Source organism: Leucopleurus acutus, assembly GCF_964270905.1.
Source record: "Leucopleurus acutus genome assembly, chromosome: 2".
Classification (NCBI taxonomy): domain Eukaryota; kingdom Metazoa; phylum Chordata; class Mammalia; order Artiodactyla; family Delphinidae; genus Leucopleurus; species Leucopleurus acutus.
Genome location: NC_139143.1, coordinates 48,643,037 through 48,662,365, shown reverse-complemented (window position 1 = coordinate 48,662,365; position 19,329 = coordinate 48,643,037). Strand labels below are relative to the sequence as shown.

General features: G+C 51.3%; 1 protein-coding gene across 1 annotated transcript; it reads left to right on the top strand.

The window, feature by feature from the left end:
- Positions 1–1,597: 1,597 nt before the first annotated feature.
- On the top strand, positions 1,598–14,223 carry BATF3 (basic leucine zipper ATF-like transcription factor 3). Its single transcript, XM_082833987.1, has 3 exons — positions 1,598–1,837; positions 5,198–5,302; positions 13,734–14,223. Exons 1-3 carry the CDS (start codon positions 1,760–1,762, stop codon positions 13,917–13,919), a joined length of 369 nt encoding a protein of 122 aa, XP_082690113.1. The 5' UTR covers positions 1,598–1,759; the 3' UTR covers positions 13,920–14,223.
- The last annotated feature ends 5,106 nt before the right edge of the window (positions 14,224–19,329 follow it).

The window sequence follows — 19,329 nt, the reverse complement described above, 5'->3', positions numbered from 1 at the left end:
CGTGCACGGAGCCTGTGCTAGGCACATTGTGTGTGCCTGTGTAAGAGGCAGAATAATAGCCCCAGGACAACCATGAGTTATGCTGTGAGAAGAAAACGATAAAAGGGAGATGAGAAGAGAAATCTAGGTAGATGTAGAGATGGCTCCGCTGTGCAGCCTTAATGGTGTGGGGTGCGGCACTGTCCCTGTGAAGGGCTGTGCCCGCCCTCCATCCTCCTGCCGCCGCTGTGCACCTCTACCCTCCTCTCAGTTGGTCGAAGCCCCTGCCCACACAGACAAGACTCTCCACTTGCTTCCCCGCCCTCGGCCAGGCTGCATCTCAAAGCTTTTGCAAGGGTCTTAATCCTGGCGGAGAGCCACGTGCACTAGACTGGGAGTCAGAAGTGCCCGCCCCCACTCCCCTCCCCCCCATCCCCACTGCTGTCCAAGAGCCTGGAGTCTAAAAGCTTAAGCGACTACACTCGGAAGGAAGGCACGTCTGACCTCCTGGTTCTGGTTCCCACCCGCCCACCCAGGTTCGCGGTTATCTTTCCTTCCCGGTGCTCACAGTAAGGCAGACCGCAAACCCATAACCACTTGTTTTTTCTCTGCTGGGACCATGTACAACAATGGTCTTGACTTTGCATCTTTTAACTGGCAGGCAGGTGGAGGGAACGCGCCTCAGGACCTCTGTCTCATCCTGTTTGGCATGAAGAAGTCATGCATCTTAACCTGTTGACAGAGCATCTGCCACTTTAATCTTGAGAAAGAAAAAGGATCTGGTCCATTTAACGTTAGCACGGAGAGTCCAGATCCCCGAACCTGTTAAACAGAGACGTCCACCGTGCCAGCTTGGCTCTCGGGGAAGCCCAGCCACTGTTAAATTCCAGGACAATCTCTTCCTCACCACCCTCCACTGAGGGAATTCACCCTCGGGGCCGCCCCGCCTGGCTCCCTCCCACAGCCCTGCGAAGACTGGAGTAGGTGCTCCCCTCAGAAAGGCCCTGGAGTGCCCCGTGGCTCTCAGGGTGCGCAGTGGGACTCGGTAAAGCCGCTGTCCCCTCCCGGGGACAGCGCCTCCCGGGCAGGGCAGCCGGGGGCCGCGGACGGAGCGAGAGTGGCGCCCGCGTGACTGATCGCGGCGGAGAAAGTCCCCCGAGACTGTGACCCCTGCGCTGGGGGAAGGCGGGGCCGATGCGCAGGAAGATGCCGTGATGGGACCGGGAAAAAAAACACCAACCCCAAACCACCCACTTGTGTTTCTCAACCCGAGTTCACCGAGAGCGGCCGAAAGACCCCAGAAGCTGCGCCGCACCTCCTCGACCCCCACCTGCCCAGCCTCGCTTCTTGTGGGTGGGCTTCGCGCTCCCTCCCGGGTTTCGGAGTCACCACGTGACTTCCACGAAGAGTGAGGCCCCAGCGGAAAGCCGCCACAGGGGTGGTATTTGGGACCCCGAGGTGCGGCGAGAGGGCGGGGAGAGGAGGAAACGAGGCGGGGGTGGGAGGAGGGGGCGGGGCGGACTTGAGGACGGGAAGGACGGCGGGCTTGGACTGGGGGGTGGGGAAACCCGGGCGTTGCGCAGCGGGCGCTGGAGCCGGGAAAGCGGGAAGCCCGAGGGGGCGCGGCAGAGGCGGCGGCCGGCAGGTGCTGGGGCGCGGGGATGCCGGTGGCTGGAGAGAGCCGGTAGGCAGCTCCCCCCGTGCAGGGCGCGCCGGGCCGGGCGGCCGCTCCTCTGCTAGGCTGCGCGGCGGGGCGGGCCGGGCCGGAGAAGCGCGCGGCATGTCGCAAGGGCTCCCGGCCGCCGGCAGCGTCCTGCAGAGGAGCTTCGCGGCTCCGGGGAACCAGGCGCAGCCGCAGGTAGTGAACTAGAGGCTCGGGGAGGACCGCGGGCGATGCGGGGGTGGGCGCGCCTGGGGGCGCGAGGAGGTGGGTGCCGGGGCTCCTGTGTGGCGACCACTGAGTGCAAGGGTGGAGGGCGCTGCGGGAACTAGACGCGAGCGGTGTGGGGGCCGCGGGGGCGGGCCAGGGACCCTGGCGTGCGCCTCTGCCCTGCCGCCCCCGCGCACGTACGGTGCCCGGGGCGTCCGGGATGGTGACTGGGCTCCTGAGCCTGGGAGGGGGAGAGGCCAGAGGGCGCCGTCGCCTGGTAGGGCTGGGCACTGTCCACGCTCCCCCGCACGTGGGGTCCCCGCTGCCTTGGGCGTCGCCATCCATGCGCCGCCGCCGGCTGCCACCCCACCGCCGGAGCGCGTGGTCCTTCCCCGCCGCTCCGAGCGGGGGCCAAGGTGTGGAGAGGGGAAATTCCGCTACAAGGGGAAACTCGTGCCCAGGCACTCCCAACATCTACCGGCTGCCTCCCGAATGGCCTAGCGGTGCGACGTAGGGGCCAGAAGTAGGCGGACTCCACCCTCAGAACTGGTGGAAAGCTCTTGGCTGGCGCTCGGTCCTGTGCGCTGTCCACCACCACGTTTACAACCGCGTACTGGGGAAACTGACACAAAGTTGCCCGCAGGGACGGCAGTATGAGAACTTCCCGCTCTGCTGCTTTAGGACTGAGTTTTTTCATGGTTATGCCCTTCTCAATTCGGTGCCTGGCACAGGATGTCATCGGGTGACGCTAGAGAGCCACACATCTGAGTTTAGGCATGGACTTTGCCATACACAGGCTGAGTAGCCTTGGGCAATTTGCTCAACCTCTCTGAACCTCAATTTCCCCACGTGTAAAATCAATATGACAATATCAATTTCTCATGATATTTATGAGAACTAATTGAGATGTGGTTAATAATACATGAATATCTCAACAGTTTGCTCCCCTTTCCATCTTTTTTTTTTTTTTTTTTTTTTGCGGTACGCGGGCTTCCCACTGTTGTGGCCTCTCCCGTTGCGGAGCACAGGCTCCAGACACGCAGGCTCAGCGGCCATGGCTCACGGGCCCAGCCGCTCCGCGGCATGTGGGATCTTCCCGGACCGGGGCACGAACCCGTGTCCCCTGCATCGGCAGGCGGACCCCCAACCACTGCGCCACCAGGGAAGCCCCCCTCTTTCCATCTTGATTAAATGTTTCTGCTGCTTGTCAGGTATGACAATATGATAGGTGATAAATCCAGTTTGGAGTGTCTGCTCCTACAGGGCGGAATGCAGACTGCTTCATGTGCCCTGTGAATTTCTGATGATGAACAGAGAGGCATGATTTGGTGACAGGCACTATGGGGGACTCAATAAAAAATAGCAGCAGCCTTAACAGAGATTATTGAGGGCATACCATGCGCTGGTAGCTGTGGGATAAAATCTCATTTTATCCTATGCAGCCCCAAGCATTGGGCTGTTAGGATGATCATTGCAGAGATTATTGACCACTTGTTCAGGGCATGTGTCTCTAGTGCCCAGGACAGTGCCTGGCACATGGCAGGTACTCAGTTAATAGTTGCTGAAAGAATGAATGAATCACACAACAAATGAGAAAATGGAAAAATCAGAGAGTTTAAATCATTTGCCCGACACCATATTGATAGTAAGAGACAAAACCAGGAACTGTGTATTTCTAAAGCTAAAAGTTCTGTCTGCTGCACTCGCTGTTGTGTTCCGGTTATATCTACCAAGACTTCTTTGCCTCTAAGGGACTACATTTTAACGTTCTATGCCTGTTCCCGTAAGCACTGCCTCCAGTCCACTTCTATTTGTTATGTTCTTTCTTCTTGTCCTTTCATAGCTTTATATTCTTGCATATGCTGAAAATTCTTTACCTGCTGTAACTTGGGGAGGTGATATGGGTCTTTTCTTATTTGGAATATTAGACCAGATAAAATGATAACTGAAAACATCCATTATTTTATGTTATCAATATTTGCTTTCCATTAATAGTAATAATTGAGTAGCTTTCCTGTGTTTGTATCCCACTAATCTCTTGGCCTTTAAACTCTTTAAAGGTAGTATTTCCCGGGTGTCTCCTCATAGGGTTCTGGAAAGCAAATACTGCCCCACATCTCCATGTTTTCTATAACTGGATAAAGTGTTTTTACCATGGTAGGTGGATTTTTCTGCCTGCCTGTTTCAGGATAACTCTTTTTTTTTTTTTTTTTTTTTTTTTTTTTTTTTTGCGGTATGCGGGCCTCTCACTGTTGTGGCCTCTCCCGTTGCGGAGCACAGGCTCCGGACGCTCAGGCTTAGCGGCCATGGCTCACGGGCCCAGCCGCTCCGCGGCATGTGGGCTCTTCCGGGACCGGGGCACGAACCCGTGTCCCCTGCATCGGCAGGTGGACTCTCAACCACTGCGCCACCAGGGAAGCCCTCAGGATAACTCTTGAAGGATTTGACCAAGTTTGGTTAAATCTCATATACAGCCAAGAGCTTTCAAGACACATCATAAATTTGCTTTCTCATTCGCCCTGACCTGTGTGTGAAACAAAACGTCAGTCAGACATTGTTCAAAGGAACCTATTGTTGTGGCGTTCAGGATCACGTGGTATGTTGGGAGAGTTACGGGGGTTGCAGTTAGTTATCAGCGTAATGGTGATTTGTACACAGTCTCGAAAGTACCTGTTTGCAAACATTTTAGAAATATGTTTTAGAAATGATGCTTCCTATATACAAGAAACCAAAGTGGTTAACTAGGGGTCTGCTTTTCAATGTTTTATTCTTTCTAATTTTTAAACTATGTAGATGTTTTACCAACTAAAAATTTTAAATGATATCTTCTAAATTAAAAAAAAAAAAAAAAGTACCTGTTTGTGTGTGGTGGCAGAAGCCCCGGCCCACAGCAAGTCCCAGATAGCAGCCGCCTTCTGCCTTTCCCGTCCTCAGATGAGCACCAATACCACACCTCTTCCAGGCACAGGCCCTGCAGGGGAGAGGTTTGAGAACGTTGGTTTGGAGTCCAGCAGACCTGAGTTCCACTTCCCGTTCTCCCCGCTACTAGCTGTGATACCTGGAGCAAGTTCCTCAGCATCTCTGAGTTTCTTATTCCTCATCTTTTAGATGGCGGTCCCACCACACATTTCTCAGGGTGGCAACAGGGGTTAACAGCTAGCACAGTCATAGCGCATGGTGAGTGCTCCTCGACGTGGGCCACTGTTACCCCACTGATGTAGCAGCCATCACTGCTGTGGCTGCAAAGAAAATGGTGACGCTCCGTAAGCAATGCTGGGTGAAGAGAAAGAGCAGGGAAGGTGAGGCGAGGGGCCTCAGCATCACACCTGACCAAACCTTCCCCCCCAGAGCCCTGAGGATGATGACAGGAAGGTCCGAAGGAGGGAAAAAAACCGAGTTGCTGCTCAGAGAAGCCGGAAGAAGCAGACCCAGAAGGCTGACAAACTCCATGAGGTGAGAGTGTGGTTAGGGCAGAGCCATGCAAGGGCCACGGCAAGGAGTCATCCTCCACCCTTGCACTGTGGTGGACCTAAGGTCACACCCTGGTCCTCACCAGTTTGGCCACATGCACGTCTAGTTCTGCTGTGTCCTTCCAGCCCAGTGTTCTGAGTCTTCACTCACTGGTGTCTTCATTTCTCCCTCAGTGGTTGCATCTCACACTCAAGTTTCCTTTATTACAAAATGAAGAACCCACCTTTTGATCCTGATTCCCTTTCAAGCTAGCACCCCATTTCTTTTCTTTCCCTCTTTTATTCCCCTGCTTATTAAAAAGAGACATGCTGTCTCCGTGTCCTCAGTTCCTGTTTATTCCCCAGTCCTCTGTGGTATCGTTTCTGCTCCCCCAACACACATACACGCACACACGCACATGCACACTTCCTACAGAAGCTGCTCCGCTGAGGCCACTAGTGCCCTGGCACTGCCCGGTCCAGGGACCTCTTTCTAGTCCCCTCATCCTTCGCCTTGCTGGCTCCTCTGACACCACTGATCCTCGCCTTCTTGAAACCTTCTTTCAAGGTCTTTAGCTTCTAAAAGACCAGTTTCCTATTTCTCCTGACCCTCTTCACCACTTTTTTCTTAGTTTCTTTGTTCACTTTTCTACCTCTGTCTGTTTTCTTAAAAGTTGGTGCTGACCAGGCTTTCAGACTCTGCCCTTTTTTCTTCTCACCCTGGAAGACTTAATCTATTAATCTGTTCTGCCAACGTCAGCTCCCAACATCACTTACTCTCAGGTAGGCATTGATTACTCCAAGACCTCTGGCCCTAACCCCACATCTCCAGTGTCTGCTTAGATACCTCCAAATGGGTCGCCACAGCTCCTCAGCTGCAGCATGACCATGATAGCGTGTCTGTTCACCCTGAGACTTTCTCTTCTCACTGTCATCAAATTGTAGTTAATGGAGCTAACTAACCATCTATCTTATCACCCAAATCAGGAACCTGAGCTTTATTCTAAACTCTTCCATTTTCCTCTATCCCTGTGCATAATCCCACATAATCTCACAGTCAGGACATGGGAACCGACGTCGAAGGCATCCCAGGATCTGTCCAAGGAATGGATGGCATTCCCATGCTCTTGTCTTTGCACAGGGTTGGTGTGAATATTAAGGGTTTTAGTTCAGCTCTCTCCTGCCACACTTTCTGGCCATAGATTGTCTCAGCAAGGCCAGTCTGAGGGGCATTGATAGCACAGGAGACTCTGAGGTGTTATGAGGGGGAAATGACAGTCTCTAAAAACCCCTTCACACTGAGCAGAGAACAGATTTAGAATGCACAGGCTCCAGGGAGAGGTGACCCACTGATATAAATTCACAGAGGGCCATAGATTATAAATATTACATTCTTTCTTGAAAGTAGGAAGTCTGGGCTGTAGAAAGAGACTAGGATCTTCAGACCAGGGTCAGGGAAGGTCTGTCCCAGCCGGGATTAGTTCTGTAAAATTTCCACAGAGGAATTGGGGTGCCCTTTGCCTCCTTTCTTCCCTCCCCTTTGCTCCTGAAGCAAGCCTGGTTCTAGCTTCATGCTACCAAATAACTCCCAGAAGGGACTTGTGGCTTGGTCAGTGCAAGGCCCTATATTCAGAACACATGTGCTAGCAGGACCCTTCCTCTCGAGGAACTTCTAGTTGCAGCCAGATGCATCAATATCAAAACACACTAGAGAACACCTGGTTTTAACTCCCAAGTGATTATGTGTGTGGAGGTGACTAAATGACTTGGACAAGATCTTTCATGGAGCAAGGTCGAGTAGATTCGTTCAACAAATATTGATCAAGAACCACTGCAGGCAAGGCATTGCCACTGGGTCACAAGGAGAGGATTGAGATCTCATTCCTGTCCGTGGGAGGCATGAGTCTCAAGGAAAGTATATTCGTTTCCTGTGGCTGCTGTAACAAATCATGACAAAGTTGGTGACTTAAAACAACACAGATCTATTTTATCTCACAGTTTTGGGGGTCAGGCATATGAAATGGGTCTCACTGGGCTAAAATCAAGGTGTCAACAGGGCTGCATTCCTTCTGGAGGCTCTGTGGAGGAATCGTTTCTTGCCTTTTCGAGTTTCTAGAGGCTTCTGTATTCCTTGACTTGTTGGTCCCCTTCCATTTTCAAAGCCAGCACTGGCCAGTTGAGTCTTTCTCACCCTGCCTCACTCTGACACCGTTTCTGTTGTTACATCTCCTTCTCTGCTTCCTCTTTCCCTAACACTCTCATGATTACACTGGGCTCGCCTGCATAATCTGGGATAATCTCCCTCTTTTAAGATATTCAACTTAGTCACATCTGCAAAGTCCCTTTGGCCATGTAAGGTAACATATTCACAGGTTCCAGAGATTGGATGTAAACATCGTGGGGGTTGGCATTATTCTGCCTACCACAAACATAAATACTTTACTACAGTGTCACAAAAAGATGGGTCGCTCTCAATTTCTGTCATTGTTGGATGTAATAATGAAATGAACTAGATTTCCGGGAAATTTAGGGGTGATTTGCCACATTTACTCCTGCCTAATCCCTCTTAGAATGGTGGGTGGAGGGCCTTTCATAGGATTCTTAGCTTGTTCTGCTGTCCATAAACATAACTGTGCCAGTTGCCCTTTCCAGAAGGGGGCCGACTGATCTGAAACCCAGTCCCTCCACAGAAGAACACGCCCTTCTCTTTCTCTGTGGAGCTACAAGAATGGATTAGGATCATGCACCACTGGCAGATCGCCTCAGCAAGGCCAGTTTTGTTGGGAAACACAGTATCAAGGAGGCCAGGACAGTGGTTCCATCCATACACAGGCCCCAAAGCAGAAGTCCACCCTTTACTGTCACTAGCTACACACAAGTGTCATTGGTCACTGGTATCAGTAGTCACTTTGGTGACTAGTTTTTAAATTTTGAAAAACATCTACATATTGAGAGTGGGATGTCTGGTTAAAAAATGTGGTGATGAATAATGTTACTGTGCTCCAGTGAGCTGCAGGCAGAGGACTTAGCACCCTGCTTTGGGTCACAGCTGAAAGCCCCTCAGGCTCCCTGGGGCTCCCAGGACACATCTAGGTTGGGAAAAGTAAGAGCCAGACACAGTGCATGGAAAACTTCTCCTCAGACTTGGAATGAGGCCAGCTCATGGGGAGACACCGAAGGGCACAGAAAACTGCCACCTGGTAGCCACGACTGCCCACTACTCCCTGGGGAGCTGAGCCCATCATGAGGGCTTTGAGTAAATGTAAAATAGATAGCTAGTGGGAAGCAGCCGCACAGTGCAGGGAGATCAGCTCGGTGCTTTGTGACCGCCTAGAGGGGTGGGACAGAGAGAGTGGGAGGGAGACACAAGAGGGAAGAGATGTGGGGATATATGTATACATATAGCTGATTCACTTTGTTATACAGCAGAAACTAACACACCATTGTAAAGCAATTATACTCCAATAAAGATGTTAAAAAAAAAAAAAGGGCTTTGAGTAAAGCCCTTATCCCATAAATTCCTCTATCCTATACTGTGGGCTAGCATTGCTAAATATCTCCAAGTAACTCGAGCTCTTTATTTGCCTTTCCTGAACACCATGAAGGGGAATATTTAGAGCAAGACATGTTTAAAATTCCCACTTCCTCTCCTGCCCACTCAGTTCTTGAGCCTCTCTCACCTCTAACATCCAGAAAATCCTCCTCCAGTCCCAGCTGTTACAAGTCTCTCAGCTGCCTTCTTCCTCCCCCAGCTCTCCATCCCCAAAGCCCGGGGACTATCCATCAGGGCAGAACCCCCTTGGAGGGCAGGGCGGGAGGAGAAGCTGAGCAGGCCAAGCCAGAGAGAGACTGGGGTCACTCTTCAGAGATGTCCGAGTTTCCCCCTCAGGGTGGTGGCTGCCAAAAGTCGCCCCGCAGTGATGAGAAGCAGTTCCTAGTGTGTATCTGTGCACCTCGCTGTTCACTGTGGCTTTTCGAGTTTTCCCTTCAAGGCACTTACCCTTCTCATGGAGCCTTTGACCCGTATTCATCTCTGAATATTAGGCACATGGCCCGGGTGCAGATTCACAAATGGGAACCCAAGAAAACAGTCCAGGTCTCTAAGCCCAGTTGAAAGTGTCTCAGAAGTGGGTCACACTGGTTCAAGCCAGGCACCCAAAGGTGTAAGACTGAGAAAGAACTTTGAGTCAGAAAAGGAAGGCAGCGATGCCATCCTCAGGAGCCCCAAATGTCACAAACTGACAACTTTCTTGGGCAATATGGTTGTGGTACGTGTTGCCCTGGTGTTTTCAGATATTGCATACTCTAAGAGAATCCTTCATGTCAGTCCTCACTGGGTTTAGAAACTGATGATGACACTAATTTGTACAGCCCTTGCTGGTGACACAATTTTTCTGCTGGGAAGTGTATGAGCTTAAGGCTTGGGAATAGACTTATGGTAAAATCCTGAGCTCACGTAGTCCTTTACTGCTGGTAACCACCATGGGGGGAAATTTGGGCCCAGACGCTGCCAAGCGAAAGCAGAATTGCTGTCATTGCCTGAGAGCTGCAGTTGACCTTGAAGTCAGGGATTAGGCCCCAAGTCTGCCTGACCTCAGAAAAGCCACCGTACCTCTGAGTTTCAGTTGTCTCGCTTGTGAAATGGGGTCTGTGTCCTCCTGATGGCCTTTTCCTTCCCCTCATTTCCTTCCCACCTTAGTTATCATCTCTGGTCCCTGGTACCCACATGAGCTTCTTTACCAGTCTTTGCCTCAAAGGCATCCTAGACCCTGAATCACCCCCCAGACGGCACCTCATTCCTCAATCAGCCTCTCTTTAGAAGCTCAGACCAGGGTTTCTCAGCCGCAGCACTATTGGCCTTTGGGGTCAGCTATTTCCTCGTTGGGGTGGGGGCAGCAGTGCCCCCTTCCCAGCTGTGACAACCCAAACTGTCGCCAGCTGCTCCAGATGTTCCCCAGGGACTGTCAGAATTGGCCCAGTTGAGAATTATTGCCCTAGACAGCTTAATTTCTGAGGCAGAAGTGGGATTTGCAGAGATTTCAACACCTCCCATTTCTGGTCTCTGCTTTGTGACTGTGTCCTGCACATACCCAGAGAAGGCAGCACAGTGACCTCAAATCCTCCTGAGATAGGAGATTGGAAAGTCAGTGATATTTGAGCTAAACTGATCATCTCTTTGGAAATAACAAAGGATCTAATGTTCTTGGCTTCTTTTTCACATCTGTTAAGTCCAGGTAATCTCTCCTCAGGTTGAAGTGGGTCTTACTATTCCCCTTTGTACCCACTCAGTGTTCTCACCTCCTCTTTCTCCCCTCTCAGCTCCCTCTTTTATTTTTGTGGAACTGGTCTCGCTTGAAGAAGATTTTGACTTCTTCTCTTTTTATTCCCTCAGCTCAGTAAAAGCCCCTCTGCAGATTTATGAGTAAAACTTAAATCCCAGAAGAGAAAGTCCCTGTGGAGAAGGCAGCCGAGGGGCCTGCTGGAGGCCCGCGACAGGCAGCTCTGTGGCCTTTCTGAGCTGGGGCTCGGGGAGAGCCGTGGACTTCGGCAGCATGGCCCCTGTGGCTTCCAGAGAGAGAGCTCAGAAGCTCAGAAGCATCTTGCCACAGCATTCAGTAACTATACAAAGGCATGTGGAATATTCTGCTACAGGAAGAATTCTGTTCTTTGGAATCTAGTTAAAATGTTAGCTCATCGCTGGGCTTCCCTGGTGGCGCAGTGGTTGGGAGTCCGCCTGCCAATGCAGGAGACACGGGTTCGAGCCCCTGTCTGGGAGGATCCCCCATGCCGCGGAGCGGCTGGGCCCGTGAGCCGTGGCCGGTGAGACTGCGCATCCGGAGCCTGTGCTCCGCAACGGAAAGGCCACAACAGTGAGAGGCCCGCGTACCGCAAAAAAAAAAAAAAAAAAAAAAATCTTAGCTCATCGGAACCATTCAAATGTATTCTTCATTTTACTTGGAGGTGAAGAGAATTTCCAGTTGCAGGGTGGAGAGTGCGTGGGTGTGTGCGCGCATGCGCGCATGTACGAACTACCCAGAGCTGTGGCCTCTCTCAGCCCTTTGCTACAGGCAGCGCTCCCCACGATGCCTAGGTCCCCATCCCCTCCTCCCAGCCAGACCCTTCCTGCCCACAGAGGGCCTCTTGCTGCATTGGAAGACTGCATTCTGACTCCCGGACTACAGCTGTTAGAGGCCAGAGGAGAGCCTGGGGCATTGGGGGTGGTAGGCCTGGAGGAGAGCTGAAGGCGTAATGCAGCCAGGGTACTAGGGGGCCAAAGTGGCCCAGCTCAGCCTGTGGCAGGGTGGGCGAGGCCCGCTGCCATGGAGAGTATTCCGGGTCACCTTGAGAGCCTGCCTGGGAAAGACAGGAGGCAGAGAGATAGCTCTGATGGCCTCTATGTGCAACCTCTCTGGGGCCCTTGTTCTGAGAGGGAGGAAAGTGCCTAGAGTGGGAGGGAGGGAAGGAAGGGGGCAAGAGAAGGAGACCAAGGGCGAGGGTTGTGGAGTCACTGAGCTCGTAGATGTTGGCACTGGGGCCTGTCGGGCAGGGGTACAGGAGAAGGTAGCAGAGGCCCCTAGTTGCTATACATTTCTGATCTTTGGGGAGAAACCTTATTTAATATAAGTAAGATTGACTATGATGCAAGACTGAATAGAACACGTAATGAGAGATGTGGTTCCATTAGGTGCTATGATCTGGGAAGCCTTCCTGGAGGTGGTGGGCTTGACCTTCCACACAAAAGCAGGAAGGCAGCCCAGTTGAGGATAACAGCTTTAGTAAAGAGGCAGAGCTGAGAATTTGCATGTATCTTCATGGCCTGTAAGAAGATCAGACTTTTTTAGTACTATTTCTTAAAAGTTACTGGTAAGATAATAAGGTTGGGCTCCCAGCTCAGGAAATGCATGGCATGCATGGTTCAACAAAGCCTAACCATATGAATCAACCTAGAAATGATTGAAAACAACATTTCAACAAGATGCAAATAAGATCGTCAGCCTTAAGAAGGTCTCTCTTGGTATGCCATAGGGCTCTGCAAGTGGCCGAGTATTGTAGGACTTATTAATGAGCTGGGTGAAGAAAAGGAAGACCTACTTCATCGAGTTAGCGGACAGCTTAGAACTGTGTGGTATCACTAACCCAGGAGCTGACACAATCGATATTCAAAAAGATTTTGCTAGGCTGGCAGATGACCGAGCAAACAGGGCGACATTCAGTAGAAGCCGATGTATGGCCCACCCTTAAGCCAAAGTATCAGTTGTAGTTCAAGTACGAACAGAGAAGCGGACGATGCAGACGAAGCTTGCACTGCTCTGCATTCTCAGAGAGAATCCCCAGAGCTAGGTGGCTGCGCACTTGGGTCCCACCCAGAGCAGACTACCTCACGCGTTTGCCCTCTGAATGGCGGGACCGTCCCCAGAATCGTGCATTGTGTGTTGGGAACATTTTCTCAGAGCTCCTGGCAAATTGGAACGTGTGTTGGGAATGGCCTCCCGAAGGGCGTTGGAACCAGAAGTCCTGAAACCCAAGAGACTCAGAGGACCTGAAGCAGTTGGGCTCAGAGAATACCTAAGGGGAAGTGGTATGGGGACGTCTCCTAACATTTCAAGAACTGTGATGTTGAAAAAGTATTGCATGTACTCTATGTGGTTCCATAGGTGGAACCAAGCCCAGTGGGTGGGTTTAAAGGAGAGAATGATTTTGGATAGTACAAAGAGGAGCTTTCTAATAGAGCAGCTCAGAAATAGCAGGAACTGTCTTTTGAAGGAGAGTGTCCAGCACAAGTTGGATGTCGGAGCTAGAATTACATAGGGAAGGTTTCTGCACTGTGTGGTTTGGGCTAAGGGCTCTCTGATCTCCCGCAGTTCTAAGCCTCTGTAAACTCCGATATAGTGGAAGCTTAACAGGTGAGTGTTGGAGCAAAGCCAAGGCAAGGGGTGTTTTCATTCATTTACTCAGCATTCGACAAACATGTGTTATGTTCCCGGCACTGTTCCAGGTGCTGGGGCTGTAACAGTGAACCCAGCAGAAACCACCAGAAAGCAGATCAGCGGCTGTGGGGAGAGGGTCACTGACTGCAGAGGGAGATCAGGGAACTTCTCAGAGTGATGGAAATGTTCTGCGTCTTGATCAACACAGGTGTTTACATTTGTCAAAACTCATCAAATTATACACCTAAAATTAGGTGCATTTTATTTTATGTCAATTATAAATAAGATAATAAAGATGATTCAGAAAACAAAGCCCGGCCCTCATCCTGGTGGGAGGGGAGAGACGTGAAGCAAATGAACAAACAAATCTGAGTGGTGGAGGCGGCTAATGAGAAAGATTTCAGGGAAGGAGGTGAGCATCGTGGCTGGGGTTAGATCTGCCCGGAGGACAGAGGAAGGGCACGTGGTTTTAGAACCGATGCTGAAGACTGATTTCTGTCTTCCCAGGAGTATGAGTGCCTGGAGCAAGAAAACACAGTGCTGCGGAGAGAGATCGGGAAGCTGACGGAGGAGCTGAAGCACCTGAGCGAGGTGCTGAAAGAGCACGAGAAGATGTGCCCGCTGCTGCTCTGCCCCGTGAACTTTGTGCCGGTGCCGCGGCTGGACCCCGTGGCTGGCTGCCTGCCCCGGTGAAGCCCAGAGACGGTCCTCCTCTGCCCAGCAAGGAGCGTTGGTCTTTTTCACACCTGGGAACAGGCTTCCCTCTGCATCCATGTACCGGGGGACCTGTGGCCGGGTCAGCTCTTAGGAGCTCCGGGCTGTGTCCCCAGCAGCCCAGGCTCAGCATGATGCTCTCACAGGCCCCTGACTCAGAGCCTTTAGCGGATCCAGGCAGGGAGGCCATCCTCAGGAATCACTGCGCATCCACTCTGGCAGCTAGTAGGTTCCGTTTTTGTGCAGAATCATTTCCTCTAGCACATGGATAATAAAGGTGTTATCTTCTCTTCTTTCGCCAAGTTCTTAGAATTTAGAGACACAATACCTTTCCTCTTCCTGAAGAGGTCATCTCCTGTCTCCTCAGGTGGTTTTGCAGCTCCTGGGTCTTGCTTCTCCTCCTGGTCATCTCCCCCATGGTCACATCCATGCTAGATGAGGAGGCACCTTTGGGGTGGGACTCCCCTGCCACCCCAGCTGGGTCATGCAGGGGTGTGCTGGGCATGACTCGTGCTTGTCTTATGCGCTGCGTGACCCTCCATCCTGGTCAGCTTTCCCGCCCAGGCTGGACCGTCCTGGAAGATTTTCTACTCCAGGCTGGTTTTCCCATGTGCTCTGTATATTCCCGGGTCACCTCCCATTCCATTGGTAGTCGTAGGATCAGGGGACAAATGTACTTTATGGAAGTCTGAATCACACTCGAATGGAGGAGATCTGTCCCTTATGTAAACAAGCAAATATCTGGGTAGATGAGGAGAGGGGAGCTATTTCCTTTTAAAGGTCCCATCCAACTCTATTCTTTCAGGAAAATCAGAACCAGGCCAAGTTGAAAGTGGTCCCAGCAAGAAAAGCAAAATGGGAGAACGCATCCCATCCCCTCCCAATTCTCTTTCTTCCTGGAGCAAGGGGGTTGTGGAAAGTGGAGCCAGCCTATCATAAAGGGAACAAGAAATGGGAACAGCAGGGAAAGTGCTTTGTTGTAAATGTAAATGGTTAAAAAAAAAGAAAAGAAATAGCAAGCAGCTCTTCCCAGGGGTGAAGAACTTGCTGACCTCATGCCAGGATTCATACTGGCTAATCCCCACCAGCCTCCTCTTTTTTTCCTCTTTTCTCTCTTTCTTCCCCTGCTTACTGGAGGCTGGCCTGCTGTCTTCTAACTCACGCAGGCTGATGGTGGCAAGATTTCCCTGGTCAGAGGCACTGGAAGGCTGCTGTTAGACAGGGCCTGTGCCTGCTGGCAGGACCAGGCCAAAGCTTCCTGAATACAGCTCTTTCAGGGAGATGGTGGAATTATCTAGCCACGCGGCTTGTGGCATCTTAGTTCTCCGACCAGGGATTGAACCCAGGCCCATGGCAATGAAAGCGTGGAGTCTTAACCACTGGACTCCCAGGGAATTCCCAGCACAAGACACTTTAAAATCATCCAGCCTCATCCCTTCACTTTGTAGTTGAGGTGTGTGGCAAGGGGGAGGGGATTGCTCACGATCACCTCTGAGTTAGAAGCGGACCCCAGGGGATCTGACTGCTGATCCACTGTAGTTGATAGAGTCAGGCTGCTGCCGTGCCACGGTCCTGCTCAGCTGGTGGCTAACTGTGGTGTGACCTTCTGTCAGCACCTCACCAGGCTGCCAGGACCTCACAGTCCAGGCGAGTAGCCCATTTGTGAAGGATGGACTCAGAGCCAGGGCCCCAGGGGCCTATGTAGCTGAGGAGAGCATGGACACGTGAAGTATGTGTCTTGTACCAGCAGGCATTTTGCTGCTGCTTTCAACTCCAGCACTTTCCAGAAGGGAGCATTTTACACGCTGGCTGGGGCTCACCTGGCCCTGCAGTACTTCCAGTACTCCCCTCTCACTGTCTTACTGCTGATCTGCTCCGACCCCTATGGTCACTGCTGTCCAGCTGGCTGTTCACCCACTCCGCTGCTGACCCCAGGGAGTCCGTGCCCACCAGCCCCACTGGCCAGAGCCCCCTGGCACCATGTAACAACCCAGGGACCAGTTTCCTTCCATGTAGCTGCTATGGGCCCCCGAGGCCTTGGAGTCCCCCTAGATCCTCAACCCTGACTGGGCGACTTGGAGGAAGGGTCCCTGGAGGATGGTGGGGAAGGGCTGTATCCTGGAGGTGAGAGTGCATCCTTTCCCACGCACAGTCCTTGTGCCGGACCTCAAACGCGTGGCCTCACCCAGACACAAGGGAGGCTGGGAAATGAAACTCAGCCCCGTGCCCAGGAGCTGGAGGAGGGAGCTTAGGTGAACATCTGTCAGCCTCTGCCATAAGACAGCCTAGCTTTTGCTCCCGCCACCTCACTGAAACTGCCCCCTTGGAGGTCCCCAGGAGGCGCTATTCTGCTAAATCTAATGGGCATGTCTCAGGCTTTATCTTCCTTTACTTCCTAACAGCTTGTGACACTGGCTTTGGTGTTGCTTCTACCCTCTCTACCTGCTTCTCAGTATAAAGGGGCTCCTCTTCTTGGGGCCTCAGTCACCACCTATCCCTAGAAGACAACTCCCACATCGGTACCCAGAGCCCTGCTCTCCCTTCAGAGGGCAGACTTGTGTATTCAGCTGTCCATCACGTGTCTCTGAAAGACCGTCTCACAAACGTTTCCCACTCAACAAGTTCAAAACCATACTTGTGATCTCATCACCTTCCCTTCAAACCTGCTTCTCAATCTGTTTTTCCCTGTTTAATAAAGGGCTCCATCATCCATCTGGTCAGAAACCAACACATCATATTTGATTCCTCCAAATCCTTCCGTTGTGTCTCCTAGATATACCCCGATCCAGCCACTTGGCTCCAATGTGCCAGCTGCCTTATCCGCTATCAAGAAATTTATTCAAAGTATCTGCTGGGCACAGGGGCTTCCTCCCTAAGCTGTGTGTTCACTGAGGTTGAGCTCACATTTAGGGAGGGTTAGGCCCCCATTTTTTTTTTTTTTTTTTGCGGTACGCGGGCCTCTCACTGTTGTGGCCTCTCCCGTTGCGGAGCACAGGCTCCGGACGCGCAGGCTCAGCGGCCATGGCTCATGGGCCCAGCTGCTCTGCGGCATGTGGGATCTTCCCGGACCGGGGCACGAACCCGTGTCCCCTGCATCAGCAGGCGGACTCTCAACCACTGCGCCACCAGGGAAGCCCTAGGCTCCCATTTCTGATGTCAACAGTAAATTTGGAGTTAGGGAACCAAAACTAGGGTAGTCCAGGGTAGTGAGTCATGGTGATGGGGACAAGTCCCCTCCAGGATAACTGGAGAGGTGACCAGAGTTCTGAAAACCAAATGTTCATGAAACTTGTTGCTAAAAACATCTTTATCCAGATCCCAGTAACATTGAGGGCCGTCTCAGCTCCCCTCTGAAAAAGTAGAAATTCCGTATAAATCGGAGAAATGATTATTTTGTTCCCGGAGCTACAAGGGAAGTAGACCAGTTCTGGAGACTAGATTTGATTGGCTGTATTCACACTGCTGCTGTGTGCCAGACACTGGGCTGGGTATCTGAATTAAATCTGAGAGTGACTGTTTGTCGGGCTGGGAGGAAGGGAGGCAAGCTGAGAAAGGCCCCTTTAGAATAGAAAGTGTCAGAGAGGGAGGAAGCCCTTCCTTCACACCCATGCAGCCACACCACTTCCTGTCCGCAATCTTGCCCCGTATTGCACCACCTCAGCCTTGAAGCCTGGGGTTTCCATCACTGAATCAGGCCCCAGTTTTGGCCTCAAACTTTGGTTGAGAATGATGACTCTAACGGACAGGAAAGCGAGAGACTCAAAAGCCCCTCTCTTCTTTCCCATCAATGCTAGGGTTTCCACAGTCCGGGTGTACTCACCAGGGCTGTGGGTTCTGCCGTAGAAGGAGCTAGAAGAAAAGGGGTAGCCCCAATCTCACTGACATGTCTTCCCTCCTGGATGTCCAGGAAGTCCTGGCAGTGTCATCCATGCCACAGCAGGAAGGCTCGTAACCAAAAGCCAGGGAAGTGGAAAGAAGGAACAATGGAGAGGAGGAAGGAGAGAGGAAGGAAGGGAAGGAGAAGGAGAGAAGGAAGTGGGAAGGGGGAAGGGAAGAGGGTGATGGGGATCCTTGAGCTCTGAACCTAAACCATCCCTGCTCCTGGGAAGTTATGCTGAAGCCCCAGGAGGGTACGCTATTGGGAAGCTCCCCTAACAACGCCGCACGTCTGCAGGCATGAGAGTGGAGCTAGCCAAGGCTAGTCTCTGGAAACCCCTCTATGCTTGGAGTCAGGGGAAATTTCCTGGATTGCCCATTTGGAAACTGACCACCTTGATGAAATTGTTCCTCCCCAGATATTTGGGGCAAAGGAGATCCATGTGGTTACTACTGTCGCCATGGACATCAGCACCATCAGCACGACGCACACTGAAAGTCTGCAGTTAGCAGATGCAGGTGTGCTTGGTGTGGCGTGCTTGAACTTGTGCCCCAGTCTGGGGCTGTGTTCAGGGCACACTCTGTCCCTAGAGACAGCTCACCTGCTCTTTTGGGTGTTCTAGCATGACCTTTTCTGGTATGGTATTCTTAAGAAGATCAGAAATGTCATTGCAGATCAGACCAAAGGCCACTAGCCCAGAATTCCAACCACGACACGGAGGGGAAGCGTGAGGGAGAGTCCAGTGTTTGCATTCTAAGACAGCATCCTGAAAGGCCTGAGGTGTACTTGGAACTTCCCTGATTTCCCTTAGTAACCCACTGTTATCTATCCATTCATTAATCAAGAGTCTTCTTGAACCAGTTTGAGTTCTCCATCACCTTGTGCAGGGTGGTACTTCTGCTCTGCTCTGAATCCACCCCCTGCGCTTCTAAATCCCAGAGGAAATCATTCTTGGATGGTGCTGGGACCTGGAAAGCAGGACTATTTCCTGAGCATCCCAGGTTCACCAAGCTTCCTCGCAGTCTTTCCTCTAGGCTGGCAGCAAGGCCAAAAAGTACCTTGCGAAATGTCACAAACGTACAGAAGGCTCAATTTGCCAGGCAGTACTTTTTTGAAACTGAGAAAGCAAGAGTTCAAGAACCACAAGTAGTGGCCGGTGTCCTGAGGCTAAAGAGTGGAAAGAACCAATGAATGTTCCGCGGTAGTTCTTGAGCTGTTGCAGCACATTTGTAAATTATTTCGATTAATTGTTATGAAACATTATTAGTAATTAATTACTTATTTTAATTCATCGTCATTAATGATTACAGTAAACCAATATATTTATTAATAAAAATAAATGATAAAATAAATTATTTATTGTTGTAATATACCAACATATTTAGTTATGAAGTAATAAAATATTTCTTTTAAAATAATAAAAATAATGCATTATTAATAGTTATTATTATGAATTTACGAATTAGCTATTGTTCAAACAATTAGTAGTGAAATACCCATTGCACGTGTGGG